Below are 26,829 nucleotides of genomic sequence, written 5' to 3' on the forward strand. Positions count from 1 at the left end.
TTCTTGCTAATTCATGGCAATCACGATTATGGTAATTGATTGTCTCAAAATATCATTTAAAAATACACTAATTTATAGCTTATAAAATAATGGTTAATGAGACTTTCAGTTTTGACTAAATATTGACTGATGTGCTCGAGTACAGTCTAAAAACCCTGATGCATGCTGACTGTCATCACAATGACATTTTAAACGGCATTGTCACAGATAGTTTGGCCTAGTTTCACGCATAATTTGACAAAACGTCAAATATTTCGGTCCAAAACAGGATGTCCTTGCTAATATAAACGGTTCCGTGAGTCAAAACAATGCGCCACTATTTTGTCACGCCTGGTGAGGCGAGCGCTCGCTTTGAGCGCCGAACATACATTAAAACATGACGAATGTGTGACGCAAGCGGGACATAGCCAATCAAAACCGTTTTGTGATAAAGTGGGCGGGGCGCGCAGTTTATTATTTACAGTACTGGAATTCGAATACAGCGCATTTTGTTACTCCAGTGTCTCCTGAATAAGTCATTATTACTATTTTGGAATGTTCTGGTAGCAATTATAAATTTGTTACAACTTTTATTTGCTGTTGTTACATAGGACGGATTTCGAGAGGAATAGGGTTAATGTTAAATTGATTCATATATTTTTTACATTTTACAATATGGACGTTTTTGGCCAAAATAAGTCACAGATGAACACCACCATTCCGACTGAAAACTGGACATCTGTAAGTAGTTTTACAACATTTTACACAAACCAGAGCATATCTCATAGTTAAACTATGCTGCAGATGCACACATGGAGACTCTCGTGCACTAGGCACGGGATATTTTCTTGAAATTATCGTTTTAAATGAATCATATTAATGAATCACGGACTTCCGTAAAGTAGGATATTTCCAGACGCTTCATATCTGGGTCATGTAAGGATATTGTCTTATGTTTTATGTTCTACATGACTAAAATAAACACAGCCAGATTAAATAAACTACTCTTTTCTTTTCTTAGATATACTCTATAGTTCGATGGATTCAAATAACAATGGCCGTCCTAAGGTATCTATTCATTTATTGTACTTTAGTTTTGCAGTCATTTATTAAAGAGACACGTATTAATAAATGTTTATGTCTTGTATACTTATTTATATTAACTAATAATTCGCCTTCCAGCATTTTAGGTGCTGGCTCCATAATCGTATGTGCCTGTTTAAAAGGACTAGTAAGAAAACCAGAGGTAAGCCTCCATCTAATTTATATACACTGTGAATGATTAATAATATGTTCAAACAAACATGTCATTTTGACCACTGAATCAAACCTCTGTTTCAGGTGCTGCCGTTATTCTTGTTAAGTGTAACAGACCTCCTGTTAGCTTTGAGTTGGATGTGTGGAGGTCTTCTCTTCACCCAGTCCTGTAAATCTTATGTCACCTGCTACAACCTCCACATAGTGGAACAGGTACAAAACCGACACAATATCATACAGAAATAATGCTTATCACAGGCAGAAGAAGAGTACCTTTATGTACATGCCATGTACACACTTCCACAATTAAAGCCACGTGCACAGGAGCAGTCATGTTTGATTGACTAGTGCATGTTCACAGCTTTTAAAGGAATAGTTCACCCAAACATGAAAATGTGATACAAATTTACTCACTCTCAGGCCATCCAAAATGTGGATACATTTGTTTCTTCATCAGAACAGATTTGGAGAAATGTAGCATCATATCACTTGCTCATCAATGGAGTGAATGGGTGCCGTCAGAATGAGACACCGAGCAGCTGATAAAAACATCCCAATAATCCACACCACTCAAGTACATCAATTAATGTCTTGAGAAGTGAAAAGCTGTATTTTTATATAAAACAATTGTAACATTAAGATGCTTTTAACTTAAAACGGTTGCTTCTAACATTATAATATTGTTTCTCTATTATAAAAAGTAGTCTCGTCTGAATCAGGAGAGAAATATGCACAGACCAAGCATAGTTCCCAAGCCAAATAATTTAGATAGAGTATGATGTTAGACGACAACAGGGGATGGACTTTTCACTGGAAGAATTATTATGGATTATGTACAAATATTATGGCCAGAAGCTGCGTTTTAAACTTAATACTGGATTTATTTCTTACAAACATGCAGCTTTTCACTTCACAAGATGTTAATTGATGGACTGGGGTGGTGTGGATTACTTGTGGATTTATGTTCTGTTTTTATCAGCTGTTCGGACTCTCATTCTGACGGCACCCATTCACTGCAGAGGATCCATTGGTGAGCAAGTGATGCAGTGCTACTTTTCTCCAAATCTGTTCTAATGATGAAACAAACTCATCTACGTGATGGATAGTCTGAGGGTGAGCACATTTTCAGCGGGTTGTTTTTTTTTGGGGGGGGGGGGGGGGGGGGGGACTTATTCCTTATTAATTTTAAATGCCGTCAAAAGAATAATCACACACTTAGATGAACATTCTTTTCAAATGTTTAACAAGTCGTTTATTGTCATCACTTTTAGTTAAAAAATAATAATTTTAACAAAAGCATGTTTTTAGTATCAACCATGCCATGTTACCAAAAGGTAATAGTGTATTGTTTTGGACAAGGTCGTACCATGATATTTTTTGAAGTACCCTGGATCATATGACTGCTTGTAGTCACATACTAATAGTTGGGATTGCATAAAAATGGAAAGTCTTTAGCCCATAAACTGCACTCTGATTGCCATTTAAACAATATGTGCTAAAAAAGAAAGAAACACAAATGAGGGAGGGACCATTCTAACCCTGTGTTTCCTCCCTGCATCCTGCCAATGCACTGCAGGCCTGAACATGTGTCTCTCATTATTGAGGCCTGCTTGTTTGGCATTTAACAAAAAAAAATTCACAGGGAATAACATCATGTGTGCTTGGGCAGTTTCACTTCAGAAACAAGTTGTTCTCAGCTCAGACACTAAAACCAGTTCATTCTAAAGTGCAAAACAAACATGGAACTGGGACGAGTCTGAAAAGGAAGTGGAGCAGTAAATTTGATTCATATTCTTTGCCCAGATAAAATTAGTTCTGCCCCACTTTTTAAAGTCTGCACATGTTTGTTTATAACAGTGGATTGTCTTGGGTGTGAGTGAACGTCACAGCTCAGTAATGTGTAGAGACAAAGTTTTTAATTGGTTTGGTTTCTCAAGACTTGTAAGGCATTACACTCAAAAATCTTCTTTATTAGATTTATTATTAGATATGCTGTCATTAAACTAACCCAACTTGAAATGTAAAATGCCATCAAATGCCTGTGCTGATTTTGGTTTGTCTGTATCCAACAATTAATATCATACTTTTTATATAATCTGTTAAACTGAATCAATTTATTGCAGTAAAAACAGTTTTAGTAGTTATACTATGCCACTTAAAATAATTATTAACTAACTTTAATAACCTGAAATTATACATTTAACCACTTCAGTATTTTCCCCATTAATTTGTGTGGCACAAAGTAACTTCATTTGGACCCCTTAAATAATCATTCCTTTTTCTCAATTTTTGCAAATATTGTAGAGTTGGCTCCATTTGTCAAGCCCATCTATTTAACACTGTTACTTACGTAAATGTAAGAATCATTTATTAAACCAATAATAGGTTTAGCCCCTATTTAAACCCCTGCTGTCTGTGGGAAAATGCCCAGTTTTTGACTTTTGAAACTGTTCGTTAATCCTCCATGTGGAGAAAACGCCCCAAGGTTCGGAAAACCCTGTCTGAGCTCATGTGACACACTCACTGGTGACTCATACCTGAGTTTATTACAAACGTTTAGAATTTTTAGAACTCAAAAATAATCAAATGAATGATCAAAATGATCTGATTTTATCCGTTTAGGTTTTCCTCTTCCTCAAGCATTTGTCTTGTCACAAGGAGCCTTCAGTGCATTGTGAAATATGGAAAACTAGCCTATATTAACATTGTCTTAATGTAATGTTAATCATGCATTATAACAGTTCTCTGGTATTGGTAGGATAAGAGAGCTGTACTTAAAACTTAATTGTTACAGCAGAAGTGTAAGATCAACTAAAGAGCGTACAAACGAGCAAGCCAAGTTCTCCCAAAAATGACAATCCTGCAAACCTCTTTTGTTGCATGTTGTATGAATGTTTTTTTAAAGCTTATCGGCATCCATCTATCTTTTCACGAGCTTTATGTATTTCACTCACAGTGTTAATACAGTATTGCACTGAATATGATGCAGTGCTCTACTTTAGCCCACTGACGTATTTCATTGTGCATTTTTTACATAGTGGGAGTTACATTTCTGTGACTTTTAAAATCAGGCAATACACACCCTGATCAAATATAGCTAACAACTCTTGCAGTCAGCTGAGTTCAAACAAAACAGAAAGGAAAACCATGTTGGCATTTCTAGGAGAAAGATATGTTATCTTATCATACAGAAGTTTCTCAATCCTGGAATGTCATTCAGTGCCTTTGCATTGCTTTGACATTGTCAACAAAGGTGCCGTAAGACAATGTTTTCCAACCCTGGTCCTGGATTGAAAAGTGATTAATACTGAATGTGTACTTGTAGTGCATTTCAAATCTTTAAAGTTCATTTCTATAAAGCAGCTTTATTGCTATAAATATACAAATATATGGTCACACTTTAGAATGTGTAACACTTGTTAACTATTAACTATGACTTTTCCTTCAATCAATTCTTAATTTGCTGCTTATTAATAGTTAGTAAGGTAGTTGTTAAGTTTAGGTATTGGGTAGGATTAGAGATGTAGAATAAGGCATTAATATATGCTTAATTAGCATTAATACATGGCCAGTATTCTAGTAATATGCATGCTAATAGGAAACTAATAGATGTAACCGTAAAATAAAGTGTTACCATGTATTTAAATGCATGGCATACAAGTTTCAATAGAAATTATATTAAAATATACTTTAGTTTACCATGAATGCTTGTTGGTACATTCAGCAGTACACTTTAACCATATTTAAAAGACAACAGAAATAATTATAAAATTATAAAATATGTACTTGACTGGGTCAAAAAAGCCTTGTAGTTTTGCTAATTGCATTAATATAAATTTAAACTGTAATACATTTTAATTTAATAGCAAACATTGCACAAACGTTTCTGAAAACATTTCATTTAGTTCATACTTAAGTATATATTCTTTTAAAGTACATTACTTCTGTATGAAGTCCTCTTCTTACTTCTATTTCACACGGGGAAGCCCTGACTGTACACATTTACATGTCTCTCTCATCTCACACACCCAGCTGATAACCTGAATCAGGTGTGTTCGATAACGGAGATATAAAATATGGGTAACACGTCAGTATAGGGACCAGTTCTTACTATTAACTAGTTGCTTATTACCATGCCTATTATTAACATATTGGCTGTTTATTAGCACTTATTCTGCATGATTCTACATCTTTAATTCTACCAATACAAAAACTTAACTACCTTACCATTAATAAGCAGCAAATTAGGAATTTATTGAGGCAAAAGCCATAGTTAATGGTTTGTTAATAGTGAGAATTGGACCTTAAAATAAAGTGTGTTGAGGTCAGGGTTGGAAAGCACTGTAACCACACAAACAAACAGTAATGTGAAAGTCATGGCTTACAGTATTGCGACAGCATGGTTAGAATGTGGATGTGAACTGTAACTAAAATATTTTAAACATCATTAAGTTCTCCATTTGACTTTCACATCCTACAGACACTTTACATGGCTTCGTTCTTCTACACGCTACGCTATGTTTGGGTGCTGTACACCGGACTAATGGGGAAGTACAAGAGACTCAACCCAGCCGAGGTATAAACACATTCACAATGGTAATAAAGCAGTGGAAGATAGTCTGCTTGTAAACACTAGCAATGCTGACTCGCTTGTTTATTTCAGAATCCAGCAAACACAAGAAGCTGTACATGTCTTGGTCCTGTACTGTCATGGTAAGAACATAACTGATATGAAATATCACTCAAACTGATATTAATTATAGATGGAGAAACATATATGTGTGTAAAGAAATGGTGCTGAAAAAGTACTGTTAAATGGTCATTTTACCCCACATTTGTAGTAAAAGCCCTTCAGTCTGGGGCAAAAGGCCTTAATGGGGAATCTAGTGAAGATATAGACAAACATGGCAAAATTTACCACCATATAAAATAACCGCAACAGTTTCACTTCTTTGTATTGTATTTCTTTGTATTTCACTTCTTGTTAATTCTTTGTATTTCATAACCTTTCAACAAAATATTTTCAATATATTAAAATATTTTCAAATTAATTCAGCATTGGAATTTCTATCACTGCAGTTCCCTTTAGGTTTATTATCATTAGCTAAAACTAAAACCATACAGAAAATGTAGGATTCATTACTTGAAACAAATGTTAACTGAAATAAAATTTTAATTTTAATAACTTATTTTATTTCAGCTAGTTGCCACGCCACCATTTCTCATTTTCGTTTAGTTTTCACTTTAGAATGGCTAAATTATTCATTTTAGTTTATTTCGTTTTAGCCATTCACATGCAAAACTGTAACGTGAATATTTGCATGTAGTTTACTAATTTATTTACATTTTATGCATCCAAAATCCAGAAATAGTACATATACATGCACATTTGGATTATTATTTACAATAAATAAACCCATTACTTGTAACCTTGCATACTATTTAGCATGCGCAATATGAGATATATAAATATAAAATGAGCAGAATTGAAGAATATAAAGCTTTTGGTTGACTTACTGTCTGTCCTGATCTCTCCATACAGTCTTTTGCCTTTAATGCTCACAGCGCCTGTGTTTGTAGCAGGAAATGTGTTTCAGTGTTACACAAACTTCACCCAACCCTACAGGTCAGTCGAAATATATTTACACATGCACATTAAATGATTAATAAACTGTACTTTCTCATTATTATCATCATAACTTCATCAAAACCTATTATTATTAGCCTATTGTTATTAAAAGCTTTCAATTCAATAATTGCATCTAACCATAGTTTAGTTGTTTGAATGCATTCCAGACAGTTGTTCAATATGATGTTAATTCAGGTGTGATTGTCTTCCAGATGTTTGCTGATGCATACAGGGGCTGTGTATCTCACCTCATCTGTAAATACAGAAATGACAGCATGTAGTGTCATTCAAGACTACTGCATGGCCATTTTCCTTACTACCTTCTTCGTCACCTTCATTGGCATCACGGTGAGCCGTCTTTAACATTGAACATGTCTCGATCTCATTTCTGAATATCTCAGAAATGTATGATTCAAATGTATACTACGGTTCAAAAGTTTCAACAGTAATATTGTCAAATATTTGTTCTTTTGGATCATATTGTAAAATGTAATGTATTCCTGTGGTCAAAGCTGAATTTTCAGCATCATTACTCCAGTCTTCAGTGTCACATGATCCTTCAGAAATCATTCTAATACGATTTGCTGCTCAAGATACATTTCTGATTGTTATCAATGTTGAAACCAGTTGTGCTGCTTTATATTTTTATGGAAACTGATACATTTATTCCAGGATTCTTTGATAATAAAAAGTTAAAAAATGTCTGTCATTTTTGATCAAATGAATGCATCCATGCCGAATAAAAGTATTAATTTCCTTTTTAAAAATCTACTGAATCTATCTGAATTTAAACACACTACAAATGTTAAGTTTAGTTTTATTTAATTTGATCATGACTCAATGACAGAAAAAAGACAGCTACAAAAAGGTTTTATATGGTAACATTAGTAAATTCAATAGATAACATTAAATTGCAATGTACAATATTGTAATTTTAATTTCTACATACTAATGTTTTTGAAAATTTTAAGTTAATTAAAGCTTATTTTCAATGAAATCATGTTGTGTTAATGTGTGATGGTAGAACATTAACCTAGATTATTAGGTTGGCTTGAGAAAGCCAACCTACTGATCTTCTACTTAAGCTTATTATTATTCTTCTTAGCCAAATTTCTGAACGCATCTCCTCCTAGAGCTTTCAAGCTAGAACCACCAAACTCAGCCCAGCTCTTCAGACTGGTCTCACTTAGTGTGCTATATCTTTTCTAACTGATCCGACTTATAGTTTTCATAAAAATGAATATTAAAAATCATAAAAATCCCATAGACTTGCATTCATGGAATGTTGAGATGAGCCAAGACTATTCAAACTCCAACTGTCAAAATTAAAACTGAAGACCATTAGACTCAATCAGACTTCCCTTCTATGTACTATTTCTAATCAATTCAAACTCATTCAAACTCATCTATCTAATATTTCTAATTAATCTATCTATCCTAGCGACATGCTAATCATGCTAGAAACATACTAACAATATGGTAGAAGCTTGCAAATCATGCTAGCAACATGCTAATCATGCTAGCAACCTGCTAGTCACTTGCTAATCATGCTAGAAACATGCTAGTGACATGCTAGTAACTTGCTAATCATGCTAGAAACATGCTAGTGACATGCTAGTAACTTGCTAATCATGCTAGAAACATGCTAGCAACATGCTAGTGACTTGCTAATCATGCTAGAAATATGCTAGTGACTTGCTAATCATGCTAGAAACATACCAGCGACATGCTAGTCACTTGCTAGTCATGCTAACAACATGCTAGTCACTTGTTAATCATGCTAGAAACATGCTAGCAACATGCTAGTCCCTTGCTAATCATGCTACCAACCTGCATATGCATATAACATGCTTATTTCTAATTAATCTATCTATCTATCTATCTATCTATCTATCTATCTATCTATCTATCCTAGCGACATGCTAATCATGCTAGAAACATACTAACAATATGCTAGAAGCTTGCAAATCATGCTAGCAACATGCTAATCATGCTAGCAACCGGCTAATCACTTGCTAATCATGCTAGAAACATGATAGCAACATGCTAGTCACTTGCTAGTCATGCTAACAACATGTTAGTCACTTGTTTATCATGCTATCAACATGCTAATCATGCTAGTGACATGCTAGTATCTTGCTAGTGACTTGCTAATCATGCTAAAAACATGCTAGCAACAATATCTATGTAATCCATCCATCTAAATTTTCAAACTTCAAGCTTTTACAACTGCTTTTAAACTTTTAAACTTTAAGGCTAGGCTTTCTCAAGCCAACCTAAAGTTTGTCTTGACAAACTTTTTTATCTAGTTAAATACTGCAAAACGTTGTATCACTAATTTCACAAAAATATGACGCAGCACAAATGTTTTCAAGATTGATAATAACCAGAATTATTTCTTGAGCAGCAAATCAGCATATTATAATTATTTCTGAAGAATCATGTGACAATAGAGTAATGATGCTGAAAATAAGAGGTGAAGCAAAGATATAAATGCAGCAGTATTTAATAAACACTAAGCAAAGAAAATCCATAAAGGCAGAAATACATTAAAAGCAATGAAAACCAAAACCACACATCACCTATACAATGGGAAGTATAGACAACAATCGACAAAGACTGAAACACAGGAGTATAAATACACAGGGTAACAAGAGGCTAATAAGTAACAGGTGAGACTAATGAATTATCATGGGACAAATAAGGAGACAAAGGCAACAGAGGACATGAGAACTAAACACAGGAACAATACTTCAAAATAAGATTCAATAAAACACAAGACATACATTCACATAGAAAACAGATTTTAAATGAAAAAAAATTCACAATATTACTGTTTTGTGTATTTGATCAAATAAATGCAGCCTTGGTGAGAGATTCAAAAACATTAAAAAATCTCACAGACCCCAGACTTTTGAACGGTAGTGTAAGTGAATGTGAGGCTAATGATTCTCCGGTCTGTGTGACTCAGTCATAATCTAATTGTATTCCTTGTTTTATTTTTAGACTCTCATGTGTAAAGCTCGCTCCCTGTACAAGCGTGTCATCACGTCTCAAGGTTTCTTTGGTGACAATCATTGGGAAACTCTGCGTCTCCTGGAACGGCGTATGCTGCTTTATCCCTCAGCCTTCTTCTTCTGCTGGGGACCAGGTGAGCACACATTATTATGCGTGTATATATTATTATGTATATATAAATACACACACATTCATGTATATATTTAAGAAAAATATGTTATATTTGTATTAGCGCTGTCAAACGATTAATCACGATAAATCGCATCCAAAATAAAAGTTTTTATTTACATAATATATCTGTGTGTACTGTGTATATTTTTTATTTATATATAAAGACACAGACATACAGTATATATTTTGAAAATAGTTACATGTATATATTTATATTCATATAATTTATATTATATATAAATATATTTAAAATATAAACGTAACATTTTTCTGAAATATATACATGCATGTGTTTGTATTTATATATACATAATAAATATACAAAGTACACACACATATATTATGTAAACAAAAGCTTTTATTTTGGATGCGATTAATCGTGATTAATCGTTTGACAGCACTAATAAATATATTTATATATATAATATAAATTATATAAATATAAATACATGTAAATATTTTCAAAATATATACTGTATGTATGTGAATTTATATATACATAAGAATACACAGTACACACACATATTACATAAACAAAAACTTTGTTTTTGGATGCGATTAATCGCGATTAATCGTTTGACAGCACTATAAATCTATATATAAATTCTCAATAAATCTCATAAATTCGAATTAATTAATTATTGTTTGTTACAGAGCTAGCCATATTATAACCATATTCATACTTTATGACTGAATACATTTGTTTTCACAACCTAGAGGTTAGCAATTTGAATTAATGCATCCTGAAAATATGATTATATTAAAAAAAAAAAAAAAAAAAAAAAATGGATGCAAATAATTTATAATAAACTTTGCTAGGAATGATTGAGCTGTGTAATGCAAATAGATGGAAATGTTCATACAATTCAAATTTAGGCCTAACTCTTTTTTTGAGTGACATAAATCCTCAGCTAAACACTCTGTTTTCAGTGCTTTCCCTTTATGTTTTTTATGATCTCTTGTTTATTTCAGCAATATTTCTGGCTGCTATGATGTTGGCAAAACCGGACATAATAGAGGGAAGGATGGGAGTCATTCTCTACATCCTACAGGTTCGCCAAAACACATCAAACTCCTAATAAAACAATGGCTTTACCCATACTATGTTGCGAATGTAAAACGTTCCTGCTCTTTTTCTTGACAGGCCTTCACCTCTGCTTCTCAGGGTCTGTTAAACTGCCTGGTTTATGGCTGGACGCAGCAGCACTTTCGCTCTCTCAGCGGCAGCAACACCGTACGGGACGCCGACACCCAGACTCCCCTCCTGCGCTCCCAGAAACGAAACTACGCTGCTTTGCGATCTGCTGCATCACTCACCAATTTTGTATGACAGAACGACACGCAAGAATCTCTGTAAAGCATTGAGAAGATGCTTTAAACCAAAGTGACTGAGGAATCGAACCCATGACTTGGCTGTTGCGAGCGTCGTGCTCAACACATCGAGCTACCGGAGCCAATACAGCACACACTGCAGTGTCAGAAAAACTGAAGACTGAAACGAGCAAAATATCTGTGGTCTGTCATGCGTGAAGCCAACAGATGCGTTTGGTCTTGATGAAAGCAAACAAAGCAGAAGCCGTTTGTTTTGCTGTGGCATTACCAACACCAGATGGCAGAAAAGAAGCTCTACTGAAAAGGGAGCTGAACGTTTGTTCTTCTACCTTGGTTTCGTTTTGAGGTTTCAGATGCTGCACCTGCTGCTAGTTTAGCTGAGAAACTGTTTCATCATCCAGCCTCTATAATACTTGCTTTTGCAATGACATGATCGAGACTTTCAGATCAAGATGCACTGCTGAGTTGTCAAAAAGGGAAAGACCGAAGGGGGATTACGGCCAGAGGGAAATAGCTCTGAAACAGGATCTGAAACAGGACAATGCTGCTGCTTTCCATCCACAAAAAGTGTGCTGAACCCACCCACACAGCGGGTATCAATTATTGCTAAAGGAGCATGAAATAAATCATTTCCTCTTAATAAACAATACAGACTTCTCAATGGATATTATTGAAGAATACAGCTGATGAGAAATATAAGGTCTTTTCAGGCATGGGAAACCTGGAGATATAAGGGAAATATTTAGAAATTGTGATTTTCAGGCTTGGTTCACACAAAAATGAATATTTTGTCATCAGTTACTCACCCCGTGTCATTTCAAACCCGTAAAACTTTTCTTTATCTTTGAAACTTTACTGATTTCTGACCTTCCATCATCAGAGTAATCCAGTAATCCAAGCTTTTATAAGAGAAACAATTACCAGAACAAACCTCACATTAATTACTTTTATGATGTCTTTATGAATTTGATTCATCATTGTTTCGTTTGTGTGACCTTTCAGTGTAAGGACAGAAATCTCTCAGGTTTCATTAAAAAATATTTTCAGCGATGTTTTAAAGATGGAACAAAAGTAGAGTGACATGAGGGTGAGTAACTGATGACAGAGTTTTCATATTTAGGCGAATATCTGTGGGAATTTCTGTAGTTGGTAACATTTTCTAGTTATGCTTTGTAAAATATGAGTGCAATCTCTGTTACATTTTAAAACTCCTCCTGTAATTACAAACAGCTGGAAAAGTCATAAATGACACACACGCACTGTTTTCCCCTTTTACTTTGGCTTATATTTGTCCCATGACAGCATTACTTTCATTTCTGAGCATTTTATTGCATTTCATGTTGTGCGTGTACATAGTTTTTCTCATTAAAAGTTGTTGAAAATGTATGAAACATTTTATTAAAACTTCATTAGGTGTTGAAATTTTGGGGTGGTTGATTTCAGACTGATGTTGAGCTTTTACCAGGTTCTGTTTGCAGATTAGCTTTTTTTTTGGGAAATATTTAATAAAAAATGTGACACATTGAGAACTACACTACAGAAATTTCTCGATTACAGATTGATTATAACTGACCCTTGTGGAAATCAGGAAGAGAAACTTGTAAAATATATATATATATATTTCTCCAATCAATTTTCTGTAAAACACTGCCACCTGTTGAAACAATCCAATATTATTATACAGCTCAAAATGATTTCAATTGTTAAGTAACTTACGTTTTATTTATACTGTATAACATGTGTTTTATTATGGAGGACCAAACCTGCAGAAATTACTAATAAATGTAACAATGGGAAAATAAATATGGATACAAACAAGAGACAGAAATATAACAATAAATACAAACAAACTAATATAGAAATAAATTATGTTTAAATGAATAAAGGTATAAATAAATATGGGAATTAAGATAAAAATAAATAAATGTATAATTAAATAAAAAATGACTTAAAAAATAATAAATAAATATAAAAAATAAAATCATGAAGAAAAAAAAAGAATGACAAAATTTATTAAGTTATTTAAATATCGGTAGGTTTGCCATATTTACAAAGCATTTTACAGAAAATAAATATATCTTAATTCAAATGAAAGGGGGAAAAACATAGGCCTAAGTAAAAAACAAAACAAACACACAAATGTGTTTTAAAATATTCAGTGAAAGTCAATAAGATCTAAAACTACAAAGGATCCTTCAGAGAGGGAAAAAATAATACCATGAAGACATTTATCCTATAGTTTCAGAAGATAACTAACACTTTTCAATTTGTTATCAGATTTGCAAACGAAAAAAAACAACAACAACAACAACAAAAAAACCATGAAAAAGTAAAACTGCCCAGAAGCTCATGAATATTTAATGAGGCGAAACGCACGTGTCAATCACAGCAACCTCACAAACACATCATCCAATCAAACAGCCGAATACCGTGAGCCAATGAAAACAGGCAGGAAACTCGCACATTAGGTGTAATCATGTGTAAAGAGAATAATAGTGTCAGTCCAAATCACTTAAGAGAGAAGTAGGTCAAGTGGAGGAGTTTCAGAAAGATTTAAATCACACGGCCATTATAAACCGTTTTATTGAAAACATGGAGAAGAAACAGACCATCAATTTCGGAGCAGGACCAGCTAAACTTCCACAGTCGGTAAGTGCATCCCCAGAATATTGGTAAAAATATTACACAGTAAAAGTTGATTATATTTCTGCAACCCATTCATTTCTGCGTCATCGCATTGAGAGTAGCGTAAATAATGCTGTGTGATCATAGAGCAGTACTCTGTACGATTAACGTTACATCATTTTATCTATCTATCAACTATAAACCACCACCAGTGTGCATGCAAAACTGTTTTACGATGCTGTAATGTGCAAAATCGTTGTGCATGATTTGGGATGCATTAAGCATTAAAACGACACTCTTGCGTTTTGCTGGTCTGCATGTGTCAATGTTGCATCAGCCGCAACTTGGCATTCAGGTTCGCTTGTTGACTGAAGAATGCAACTCTCTGGGTATATAAATCAGCAAACATGTTAACTTTTAAAGTACACTTCATATGCATTTAATATATATATTAAATTGGTTCAGAGCGCACGCATTTTAATGCCACAGGAAGACCTGTTTTGATTTGAAATAAAAAATGTGAAAGATAAGGTTCTGAATAGTTGAATCGTTTTTTATTAGTAGTAGCATGCCATTTCTCATTAAGTCTTGTTGGTTGTTTAATTAACAGACATTCAGGTTTTTAGCTTCGCCTCTTCATCGCTACCTGTAAATGCTGAAGATGCTGAAAGCTTTTACTGATTGCATGGACGATTTCACATTGGTTTCCCATAAGTCGTGTCCAGCCTTTTATCTTTCACTAAGGTTGATTTGGAGAAATGTAGCATTGCATCACTTGCTCACCAGTGTATCCTCTGTAGTGAATGGGTGCCGTCAGAATGAGAGCCCAAACAGCTGATAAAAACATCACACTAATCCACACTACTCCATTCCATCAGTTATTATCTTGTGAAGTGAAAATTTGTGTGTTTGTCACTTCTGGCCAAAATATAGCCATAATAAAGCTTTCTCTGGTGAAAAAGTCCATCCCCCTTTCCACCACATATTTGTTTAGAAACTGTTCTGGCTTGTAAACAGTGCATATTTCTCACTTGATTCAGAAAAGATTTACCGGAGAAAGCAATATTATGGACAGAGGACTGCTTATATTTTAGTTTATAATTTGTTTTTGGCAAGCATGCAGCTTTTCACCTCACAAGACATTAACTGATGGACTGGATATTACTTGTAGATTATTTTGATGTTTTTATCTGCTGACTGGACTTCCATTCTGATGGCACCCATTCACTGCAGAGGATCCATTGGTGAGCAAGGGGTGGCTATTTCTCCAATTCTGTTCCCATACAGAAATAAATTAATCTAAATCTTGGATAGCCTGAGGGTGAGGACCTTTTCAGCAGATTTTCATTTCTGAGTGATCAAAAAGCTAGTACTATAAAACCTTTTGTTTATGGTAGTAAAGACAAAGCAAACCGGTTTTGGATACAAAAAATAGAATTAAAAATAAAATTGAATGGATATAATTCTGTTCTTAGGTTTTGCTCCAAGCACAGAAGGAGCTGCTGGATTGCAGTGGCACTGGGATAAGCATTCTTGGTAAGCATCTGCATTTTTAATATATTTATTTCTGTGTAATGCAATGTTTCTGAGGTGTTTTTTTTTTCTCTCTTGCATCCAGAAATGAGCCACAGATCGCCTGATTTCTCCAAGATTATAAACGCTACTGAAAACCTTCTCCGTGAACTTCTGTGAGTGTCTTCCAACTACAAATTGGAGATGTTTTCATTCAAAATCCATAGCAAATGTATACTTTGCATTCACTCTGAACAGGAATGTCCCTGAAAACTATAAGATACTGTTCCTGCAAGGCGGAGGCTCGGGACAGTTCAGCGGGGTTCCTCTCAATCTGATTGGTCTGAAGGAGGACATGTGTGCTGATTATCTGGTCACAGGGACGTGGTCTGCAAAGGCAGCCAAAGAGGCAGAGAAGTATGGAAAAGTGAACGTGATTCATCCAAAACTGGATAGCTACACCAGTAAGTAATTCGAGTACAGCTATATTTTCATTGCTGAGAGGTACTTTATGAAGAACAGGTGATCTTTATAAAAAAATGTTTGTACAGTCTTGTGAAATCTGTTTAATCTGTCCTGTTTATTTGACTTTTTCCCCCCCCCCCAAAAATAATTGGTGTGTCCCTTGTGAAGTACACTTTAGCATACTTTTGCTTTATATGGAAACGGTATACTTTGAATGAATATACATAAATCAGCAAACTTGCTAAAATTTTAAATGCACTTCCCTTAAGTAGGACTTTAGCACATCTTTACATGCATTTTCATAAGTGACTTTATTGTCTTTGAAATATGGTTATTGAAATAAAGTTGTTTAATGTACTGACAAGCATTTATGGTAAGCTAAAATATACTTTAATGCCATTTCTATTGACATTTGTGTTATGCATTTAAATATTTGCAATTACTCGTTTTGTAATGATAAAGTTGCAATTTAAATTTATCTAAAATATATGAACTTGTATTTAAATTAGTTAAAATTTTTATCAAGTGGTTTACATGTCTTTTAGTATGTTAGTCAACACATCCAACAAATGTACGTCTTTAAAGCATGGCAAAAGATTATTAAAACATAAAGATTTAAAATGTACTTTAAAGCTTTTAATTTTACATTATTCCACACTTAACTCCACACTTTAAAAGTCTACTTAAGTTCACATAGCCATGAATGTACACTTAAGTGGCATTTTATTTAATAAATATTATATCTGCAAGTAGAGTTTAAAAATAAACTAAGATGAAATATACTACAACTGTACATTTAAAAAAAAGAATTTAAGCGCACATCTTGTTCAGAAGGGGCTGCACAGCTTTGATCATCACATGACTTGAAGTGACAAAGCAAACTTTTTCACAGAAATACCAGACTGTAGCACTTGGTCACTGAATCCTTCAGCATCTTATGTCTACTACTGCTGCAATGAGACGGTGCACGGCGTTGAGTTTAACTTCATCCCGGACACTAAAGGAGTGGTTCTTGTCAGTGACATGTCATCCAACTTCCTCTCCAGGCCGGTAGATGTGTCGAAGGTTGGTGATACTTCATGTTCGTCATCTTTATAATAAAAGTAGCACAGTAGTTCATTAAACTTACTACTTTAGTATAGTAAATACCGTAGTCGCTGTAGTTTTTCACCGATATCATGATTTTTAACCTAAATGGTTATTAATGTGGAGTCTCTGTTCATTTTTACAGTTTGGTCTGATATTTGCCGGTGCACAGAAGAATGTCGGGTGTGCTGGTGTGACAGTTGTCATTGTCAGAGAGGATTTGATGGGCAAGGCTTTGAAAGAGTGCCCTATTATACTGGACTATCAGGTGCAGGCTAGCAATAACTCGCTCTACAACACTCCTCCATGCTTCAGGTATGGCTTTTCTTTGTTTATCATAATGTGCCTTTGTAGTCTTCATTTAAATTACTAACATTATTGTCAGCTCACTAATTCTAGGTAGCTGTAATCAAGAAAAACAATAACTACAAGAGCTTACCAGTCAAGCAGCAGTTGATTTGACTTCATATCTGAAAAGTCTTGTATGCTCACTAAGGCTGGCTGCCTTTACTTGATCAAAAATGCAGTAAAAATAATAACATTGTGAAATAATATTACAATTTAAAATAAGTCCAAGTTCTGTCATGGAACTCTAGATGGCGCAGCCTGATAGGTCTAACTTAATCAGACATAATGACATCATTATCACATGGTGCAGCTGATTGGTTCTTTTTTTTTGTATCAGCAGCCAATGAGCTTGCTGCTCAACATTCAAATACTTGGCTAGTGCTTGTTGTAGCAGTTGCAGTGCACTTCAGAAACCCTCCGCCTTCCCCAGCTCCACCTGTAGAGATCTGCAACGGGGTTATATATATATATATATGGGGGGGTATTCCATTGCAAGAGCGGCTTCCAAGTCTTTGTTACTTATCTGGATGGATCTGTCTGTTGCTTTTGATACGGTCAACCACTAGATCCTCCTGTCAACCCTATTGAGAAAGTGCATCTCAGGAACCGCACTCCTGTGGTTTGAGTCTTGCCTCTCAAATAGGTCCTTCAAGGTATCTTGGAGAGGTGAGGTATCCAAGTTGCAACATATAGCTACATCAGGGCTCAGTTTTTGGACCACTTCTCTTCTCTGTCTACATGGCATCACTAGGTTCTGTCATTCAGAAACATGGCTTTTCATATCACTGTTATGCTGATGACACTTAACTCTACCTCTCATTCCATTCTGATGATCCGACGATAGCTGCTCGCATCTCAGCATGTCTAACAGATATTTCTTGCTGGATGATGGACCATCACCTTCAGCTCAACCTAGCTAAGACAGAACTGCTTGTAGTTTCAGCTAACCCATCGCTTCATCACAATTTCACCTACCAGTTAGGCTCATCGACCATAACTCCTTAAAAAAGCTGAATTTCTCAGACCACATTGCTAAAACTGCCCAGTCCTGTAGATTTGCATTATACAATATTAAGAAGATCAGATCACTGCTTATCTGTGTAAGAAGCCACATCATCTCACGGATTTATTTCAAACACTCAACTGACGTTATGAAGTAAGTTTGGAGTAAAAACATGTATTAAATGTGGTATTTTTCATGTGCTTTCAGAGAGCAGCATTTACTACACAGAGCAGTAGTTCACTGAGAAGCCATGCAAACAGCTTTTATTATCGCAAACGATTTCATAATCGTGCGACTATCGTCTGCATATTTTTCCAAATTTATTTCCCCCCCCGTAGCTTGTCAATGAAGTACGGCTCTGTGTAGTAAATGCTGCTTCATCTGAAAGCATGTGATGGAGATTTACTACTGATTACAGAACCAGCTTTACTGACAAGATGCGCCTGATAATCGCATTCGATTAATCATGCAGCAGTATTTCTTAAATGCTCACAGCAGCATGGAAGCATTAAAGCTGTTTTTTTACAACAGCTTTAATGGCATCCAGTCAGATACATAAGTTGACCACATTTAATGAGGTTTTGTTTGCATCTTACCTAACAAACTCAAGCTTCATATAATTACTAAAACAAACAGCCTCATGGCTTATTTCAAGATCTGTTTGTAGATCACTTTTCCAGCTTACAGTGACGTGAGAGAGAAACTTAAAATGTTACAAGACAGTACTCTCCCTTTTCTCAGTCTTTTTCCAGGAACCCTTTTAAAATGTAATGTTCACCTATTTTTCTTTTAAACCTCAACATTAATATGAACCGTTTTGTAAAAATGACATGCTTGTTTTTCTTGCAGTATTTACATTATGGGTTTGGTTCTGGAGTGGATCAAGAACAACGGAGGGGCGGATGCCATGGAACGACTAAACAAACAGAAATCCAACATCATCTATGACATTATCAACCACTCCAATGGATTTTACTCGTCAGTGATTCCACCATTACCTTTCCTAATGATCCTATCATTTCTAACATTCTGGATCACAATTTTGCAGATAAAATATATTCTTCTTGTACAGACGTGTTTATTCCTAATACACAATATTAAAACCTTTAACTTATTCAGTTTTTAATCGTTATTTAATGTTAATATAATAAATTATTAAAAATATATATATTGGTATAATAAAATTTAAAAAGGTGAAAAAGGAGAGAATACTGTAGCAGGCAGAGCAGCCCTTATGAAAATTAACCACGGTTTTGCTGTAGTAAAAGTGTAGTAACCATTGGCGTACTGATTACCGTTTGTACAACCACAGTTTTACTACAAATACCATGGTTAAACCATGTAAGCTCACTGTTCACGATGAGCAAAATATTGGAAGAAAATTCTAAAATCCTACTGAATTGGGGGTGGGGGTTTATTTGACTATCTCTGAGGGAACTGACTGTCTTCAGAAAATTTTAGATGGTATTCTCTTCATATACTATATATTAGTGTAGTATTTATAAGCGTTCCATGCATTCACAATCAAAGAAAAAAATAAACTTCAGAATCCTAAAAAAAAAAAAAGTGATGCAGATTTTTGGTCAAACCGCTTAGCACTAAATGCAATATTTGCCTACATTATAATCTCTCTTCAGACTTTAGTTTTTTGTCAAAATGCCTGACCCTATTTATCACGTACCATACGGACTCTTTCAGATGCCCAGTTGACATGGCGTGTCGAAGCCGCATGAACGTTCCCTTCCGCATCGGAAAGAAGGAAGGGGAAGAAAGTCTTGAAAAGGCATTTCTTGATGGTGCTTCTAAACTTGGCATGATCTCACTTAAAGGACACAGGTGTTGTATGAAAATTAGGAAAATACTACGTCTGTCTTTGTAATTAGTGTTAATTCATTGTTAATGTAGTTTGCATAGCTTGACAGAAAACATTTTCAGTGGCTTTAATGGAAGAGTAAGGTTGTACAAACTGCATTTAATAACTTATGTGTAATTTCTACATAATATGGACAAATTGTTTATGAACAAATCGGTGCTGGTCTGTCTGGGATATAGCGGTTTACTTTATACACATTATACAGTGAATAGATTCTGTTTCCTGCTTCATGATTGTTTCACTATGCATTTTCAGGTCTGTGGGTGGCATCCGGGCTTCCCTGTACAATGCGGTGACTGTTGAAGACGTGAAGGTTCTTGGCGCCTACATGGAAGAATTCCTTAAGAACCACCAATAGCTTAAAGGCCTTTTTTGCAAGTAGTAGTTTTTACTTGCATTGAAAAGTGGTTTCTATACCTATAAACTGGAGTGACACTAATGCATTTATTGTAATAAGCAGACGAATGGACTATTACAAAACACTAATTCTCTTTCATCTCAATAGCAAATGGTTGTCATTGTTACTTAACACTTTTTTTTTTTTTTAAACTAACACTTTTATTCAAATTGTATTGTGCCTTAATACTTGTAAAATTGTCTTTGAATTGTTTTCCGAAACATTCCATGTTTTACTAATATAAATGTGTTATTAGTAGCTGAATAGACCGAATACTGTGATGCAAGCAAAAATAAAATAAAACACTACTAAAATCTATTACAATCACTGCAGTGTTTATTCCTGAGTAGAGATGATGTTATAAAGATAAAATAAACATGCATTATAGATACTGATACAAGTATGTGAATATATGGGAATATTAATTAATTTTGGAGTATAGAACTATAATTTTCTCTTTTAGCATTAATGAATCCATACAGTTACAGTTTCTGCCCAGGGTTGCCAAGTCTGTTTTTTTTCTGCAACGCTGGCATACTTGTTTTTTTCCTATTTTAACTTCTAGCTAACATTACTTATATTCAACTAAAATGTATGTACATAATTATGGCAAGGATATTTTTTCTGAAGGATGGGCAGTGGTAGGGGCCTTTGAATGCCTATATGAAATTGTGTGTAATGCATAACTGAATAAAATACTTATTTTAGGTATTGGTGTTTTTCTGTTATTGGTCCGGCATAGCTAGATCTGGCAACCCTGGTTGTGCAATGCTGCGTGTTTCAGAGGAATACAATCCTGTCAGACGGTATAATGTGTAGGTATGTGTGATTAAAACATTGCCACACATATCCTAAGTATAATGTAAATAGAAATACTGTGGTATTTCAAAGTTACCATGCATGCAACAATAACTTGGCCAGGTCGTAATTTAAAATGTATTCTGAAAATAAATAAAAGTTTAATAAGAAGCTATTTTTACTGGAAATAGGCACCGTTGTTTTAAATCACTAGAAGCAGCTTTTATTTTGACGTCATGTAGGACCCGGAAGTGGAATATCAAAACAACTGCCTGTCGTATGAAACAGCGATTTCAATATTAAACGTAAAGTATTAAACCTTTTCTTTATTTATGCTAAATTAAGAGCAACATGGTTCATTTTATTCTCTTAATCAATTCAGACAGATGAACGTCAGCTGATTTGACAGAAGTGTGGCCGGCGGAAGTGAGTTTGGGTCAGTTTCAGACTTGTTCATGTTCTGGCACCTGCATGTTACAGTTATCAGGAAACTCGCACGACTGATTTTAGATTGGGTGAGTTCGGCATGTTCACTTTATTTAGGCTGTTGTCTTCATGTACAGTTAGTTTGACTCGTGCATGTCACTCCTTCCGAGCTGCCCTTTGTCCTCGAGGGAAAGCAGCGTCTTTTACTTCAGAGTTGTTATTTTGACAAAGTTGTTATTTTCTTTGATCCATAAAAATAATCCACACTGTCACAGTTAAAAAATGTGTGCAAAACGGGAATTTCTGTCATTCTTTGCAACTAATATGAGATTCAAGTAATGTTACTAAACATTGCATGATCAGACCGGCGGCACGACAACATTCATAAAGAATTTGTATGAGTTACTTAATATTAAGGCTTATTAGGCAGCTCTGCATCTTTAAAAAAAAAAGCTCCAGTATGACCTGGTTTGATTATGTTGAAATTACGTATATAAATGCTTTTTTTTTTAAAGTACAAAAACAGTCAAATGTCAAACGTTTCTGTTTTAATGACAAATAATTATTCAGAATGTATCATTTACCTTCAAACCAGGAAAGGAGTTTCTTCCACATAATCTGTATTTTCTGTGGCTGTTGTTTTGATGTAGTAAAACACTCACAGATGTCATGTTTGCATTTTCTTCTGTCACTGGCCATAATTCTAACCTTAAAATGTCCTCGGCATCTTTTTTATACATGTGAAAATCGTTTGAGAATTGAACAAATAGTTGTAATCTCAGAGGAAGACAGGAATCGTGTCTTTGTGGCAGTTCTTCTGCTGATTAGGGGATGATACAAGATGTTTTCATCAGCAAAAATGCTACAGAATGCATAATATTTTATGAGAAAGTGCGATGTGCTATAGAGCAAAACAGACACTATTTTGGAATCGGCATCCCTAAATTAATATGAAACAAAATGTCAGATTTCATTTAGCAAATATGATCACCTCACTTCATTTTATTGGTTTTGGCAATTCTCATAATCAAAATGACAGTTTAGTGATTGTGAAGGGAGCGTTTCTTATTACATTGAGATTTCAAATTCCGTTTTTATTCTTCCTCATATTGATTTTGGTTCCCACCCATTAATCCAGATCGACAATGGCTGATAAGGGAAACAGGAAGTTTTCTCCACGATACAGGAGACAGAAGGATGCAGATGAAGCTGAGAGCTGGAGGAGCCCGTTGGGACGGGACAGTGTGAACCACGAACGCAGTTACAGTCCTAAAATGAAGCAGGGTCACGGTCGAACCTTTGAAAGTGATCGTAACAGAAGAGCCAAAGCCTCGCTGTCATGCAGCTCTCCTGAGGGACGAGCGTTCGGACAGAGTCCTTCTCACAGGGACCGAATCCAGAAGGGTTCACCTGCTGACCGGAGGAACTGGAGAGAACGACAGAAACATGACAGGCTTGGTAAAATGCGTTATAACCTGTCATGTAATGAAACAGTGAGATTAAAAATGTAGCTAATATCTGTCTACATCTTGTCTGTCTATCAGACAGCACGCAGAGCTGGAGGGAGAAGAACAGAATTGTCTTTATTGAAAGCTGCCTCACTAGAGAAGACATTTTACAGCTGTGCTTGGAAGCAGAAGGCAATGATTGTGACCCTAAAGAGGTTTGTATAGTTAGAATAGTTTAAGTAGTTCACCCAAAAATAAAAATTGACTGAAAAAGTACTCACCCTCAAGACATCCAAGAGTTTATTTCTTCATCAGATTAATAGAAATGTAGCATTACATCACTTGCTCACCAATGGATCCTTTGCAGTGAATGGGTGCCATCAGAATGAAAGTCCAAACAGCTGATTTAAACATTACAGTAATCCACAAGTATTCCACACCGCTCCAGTCCATCAATTAACATCTTGTAAAGGGAAAAACTGCATGTTTGTATGAAACAGACACATTATTAAGACATTTTTAACTTCAAACTCTTGCTTCAAGCTAAGATCAGAATCCTCTATTGATAATATTGCTTTCTCCATTGAAAAGGTTGTTTTTCTGAATCAGGAGAGAAATATGCACATAATCTACTGTTTACATGTAAAAAGAGTTCTAAACAAATATATGGTTGTATTTTGATGTGAAAGGACAACAGGAGATGGACTTTTTTTTTTTTTTTTTTTACTGGGGGAAGCGTTATTATGGATTATGGACTTGTATATTAGCTGGAAGCAACAATTTAAAGTTCAAATGTCTTCATGCTGGATTTGTTTCTTACAAACACACAGCTTTTCACTTCACAAGCTGTTAACTGATGGACTGGAGTGGTGTGGATTATTGTGATGTTTTAATCAGCTGTTTGGATTCTCATTCTGACGGCACCCATTCACTGCAAAGGATCCATTGGTGAGCAAGTGATGCAGTGCTACATTTCTATAAATCTGATTAAGAAACAAACTCATCTATATCTTGGATGGCCTGAGGGTGAGTGAATTTAAATTTTTTTAGGCAAACTATTGCTTTAAGCAGTTTTAATAGCATTTTGGGAAAAATGTTACGATTCGAAAAAGAGGTAATCGGTGGTACTGAAGGAATACCATATTAATGTACCATAGTCTTTACAGGTCCACGAATTGGCCCAATGGAGGTATCCAATGGTGGATGAAAGTTTCCTGTGTTTTCGGTCTTTTCAGTGCGCAATGTTATTAAATTTAGGTTAAACTGACATTTTATTATCTTATCTGACTCTAATTTAAGTTGAAATGCAAATTGGTTGTTTGTCCATTTCTAATTGTTATTATTCCGACATTTGATTATTGAATAAATGCTTATGCTATTTAACTCTTTACTTTATATTTACTTGGTTCATTAGGAATCTATGTTGCTCAGGGTGCCTCACGTCGGCCGTTTTACGTGGAGCGCACAATCATAAACTCACCAGTCTGATCATTAGCCAGAGGTTATGACTAATACTATCCTATAAGTCGCCTATGCTTACCATTCTTTAAATAGTAGTTCTGTTTAGCCCCCTACAGTTACCTATACGCAACTTGGTTAAAGCTCAAGCGATAATCAGCGGTTATGCTAGTGCATCTAGCTCCCGATAGTTATATAACTACATACAACTTAACTAAAGCTGAGACAATAATCAGAGGTTATGCTAGTACAATAGTATTTTTTATCTAGCCCCCGATAGTTAATATAACTACGTACAACTTAATTAAAGCTGAGACAATAGCCTTTGACTAGCCCCCCCCCCATAGTTAATGCAACTGAGTACAGCTTAACTAAAGTCAAGCAGTTCGTCAGCAATCTAGAATCTCACCTGATGTGCCCCATGCTCCATCTAACCTGAGATCTAGTATGTACTTAACCTTGGACGCAGATTTGCGGAAACATACGCCTTCACATAATCTACTTGAGAAAATAAATTCAGATTAAGTCAGAATAAATCAAATGTAACAATTTATTATCAGGCAGGTAAATATGTATTATGCCAATTACATGGTCAATTCAAAGATATCAAATCAATACAAGACATCAAATTCTCAAGACATTTTGGGACATAAGGTAATTTGCATGAAAAACACTGAGAAATGCCACACCCTCTACAGTAATCAACTTATCTCTAAACTCTTAGGATCTGTATTACCTTTTTATGGCTGTCTGTCCTATTGTTAAGAGAATGAGACCTTTTTACCAGACACACAGATACTGTGTCTTGTGTTTAGATGGAAATGAGGGGAGAGAGGGGGGGAGAGAGAGTGAAGGAAGTGGATAGGTGAGAAGGAAAATTCTCTCACATCTTCTCTCAGTGAGATGTGGAAACGGATGTTTGTGTTTGAATACACTGTGTGCATTGTCTGTCTCAGAAGATCAAAGTGTCTGAGGTTCTGTAATTCTTACACAGGGTACTTTAAAGAGTACCATGGTATTACTGTGCTACATATTTGCCATTATTAGGGCTGTGTATTTGTTGCCATCGTTATTTCATACAGCAACTAAATACACTACCGTTCAAAGATTTTTTGTAAGAAGTTGGAAAATTTGTTGTAAGAAGTCTTGCTCACCAAGGCTGCATTTATTGGTTAAAAAAGTACAGAAAAAACAGTAATATTCTGAAATATTACACTTATTGTAAAATGTAATTTATTCCTGTGATTAAAAACTGAATTTTCAGCTTCATTACTCCAGTCTTCAGTGTCACGTGATCCTTCAGAAATCATTCTAATATGCTTATTTACTGATCAAGAAACATTTCTGATTGTTATCGGTGTTGAAAACAGTTAATAGGAAACCATGATGAATTTGTTTTCAGAATTCTTTGGTGAATAGAAAGTTAAAAATAATGTTTTGTAACATTATGAATGTTATTACTGTCAGTTTTGATTAAGTTACTGCATCCTTGCTGAATAAAAGTATTACAGTACTTCCTTTCACAAAAAAGTCTTACTGACCCAAAACATTTGAACAGTAGTGTACATAATCTGATTTGGGTTCTTTTTATGTGTTTTTATTAGTCAAGCATCAGTCTGAAGTTCAGATGTGAGAAATGTAAGGTGTACTGTGAAGACATGTTACCAGCGCTCAATCACATCAGCGAAAGAGCCCACAGGAAGAAAGCCAAGGTAAGGAATCACATATTACCAAATTATGATCTAGATGTTAGCATACTCAAACATCTGTGCTTGGCATTTATAGTTGAAATATGTCTCCTCTTTACAGGAACAGCAGAAGCTGACACTGCTGTTGAACATCCCACCTCCTGGAAAACCACAATGTCATTTAATCAGCTCGGCTCTGGAAAGTGTGGTTGCTGAGTTCGGTTTAAACGATCAGGATTTGAAACAACGGCAGAACATCCTCACTCTGATTGAGAAAGTCCTTCAGCCTGTCCTTCCAGGTGTGTAACAGCACAGC

General features: G+C 35.0%; 3 protein-coding genes across 5 annotated transcripts in view; all 3 read left to right on the forward strand.

Moving 5' to 3' along the window:
• Nucleotides 1-443: 443 nt before the first annotated feature.
• On the forward strand, nucleotides 444-12,910 carry LOC306871270 (transmembrane protein 116-like). The gene is made up of 11 exons (XM_079419074.1): nucleotides 444-720; nucleotides 1,001-1,047; nucleotides 1,162-1,225; nucleotides 1,321-1,449; nucleotides 5,717-5,812; nucleotides 5,900-5,949; nucleotides 6,779-6,862; nucleotides 7,078-7,213; nucleotides 9,872-10,016; nucleotides 11,027-11,106; nucleotides 11,199-12,910. Exons 1-11 carry the CDS (start codon nucleotides 655-657, stop codon nucleotides 11,382-11,384), a joined length of 1,083 nt encoding a protein of 360 aa, XP_079275200.1. The 5' UTR covers nucleotides 444-654; the 3' UTR covers nucleotides 11,385-12,910.
• Nucleotides 12,911-13,852: 942 nt separating this feature from the next.
• LOC306872005 (phosphoserine aminotransferase-like) lies at nucleotides 13,853-21,406 on the forward strand. Its single transcript, XM_079420317.1, has 9 exons — nucleotides 13,853-14,035; nucleotides 15,487-15,547; nucleotides 15,630-15,699; nucleotides 15,782-15,987; nucleotides 16,881-17,053; nucleotides 17,220-17,389; nucleotides 19,275-19,403; nucleotides 20,124-20,261; nucleotides 20,554-21,406. The coding sequence occupies exons 1-9, from the start codon at nucleotides 13,979-13,981 to the stop codon at nucleotides 20,654-20,656; spliced, it is 1,107 nt and encodes a 368-aa protein (XP_079276443.1). The 5' UTR covers nucleotides 13,853-13,978; the 3' UTR covers nucleotides 20,657-21,406.
• Nucleotides 21,407-21,723: 317 nt separating this feature from the next.
• Nucleotides 21,724-26,829, forward strand: part of LOC306870675 (terminal uridylyltransferase 7-like) — a 31,302-nt gene continuing 26,196 nt past the window's right edge. For 2 of the 3 annotated variants that reach the window (XR_013784285.1, XM_079418077.1), the window contains exons 1-6: nucleotides 21,724-21,798; nucleotides 21,876-22,008; nucleotides 23,058-23,377; nucleotides 23,464-23,582; nucleotides 26,430-26,537; nucleotides 26,635-26,812. Coding sequence is in view for 2 of the 3 variants with exons in the window: in XM_079418077.1 (XP_079274203.1) it covers nucleotides 23,065-23,377; nucleotides 23,464-23,582; nucleotides 26,430-26,537; nucleotides 26,635-26,812 (718 nt within the window). In the remaining variant the exon portion in view is untranslated. The remainder of the gene's footprint in view (nucleotides 21,799-21,875; nucleotides 22,009-23,057; nucleotides 23,378-23,463; nucleotides 23,583-26,429; nucleotides 26,538-26,634; nucleotides 26,813-26,829) is intronic. The other variant, XM_079418078.1, reaches the window with a different exon arrangement.

This window comes from Barbus barbus, assembly GCF_936440315.1.
Source record: "Barbus barbus genome assembly, chromosome: 6".
Lineage (NCBI taxonomy): Eukaryota > Metazoa > Chordata > Actinopteri > Cypriniformes > Cyprinidae > Barbus > Barbus barbus.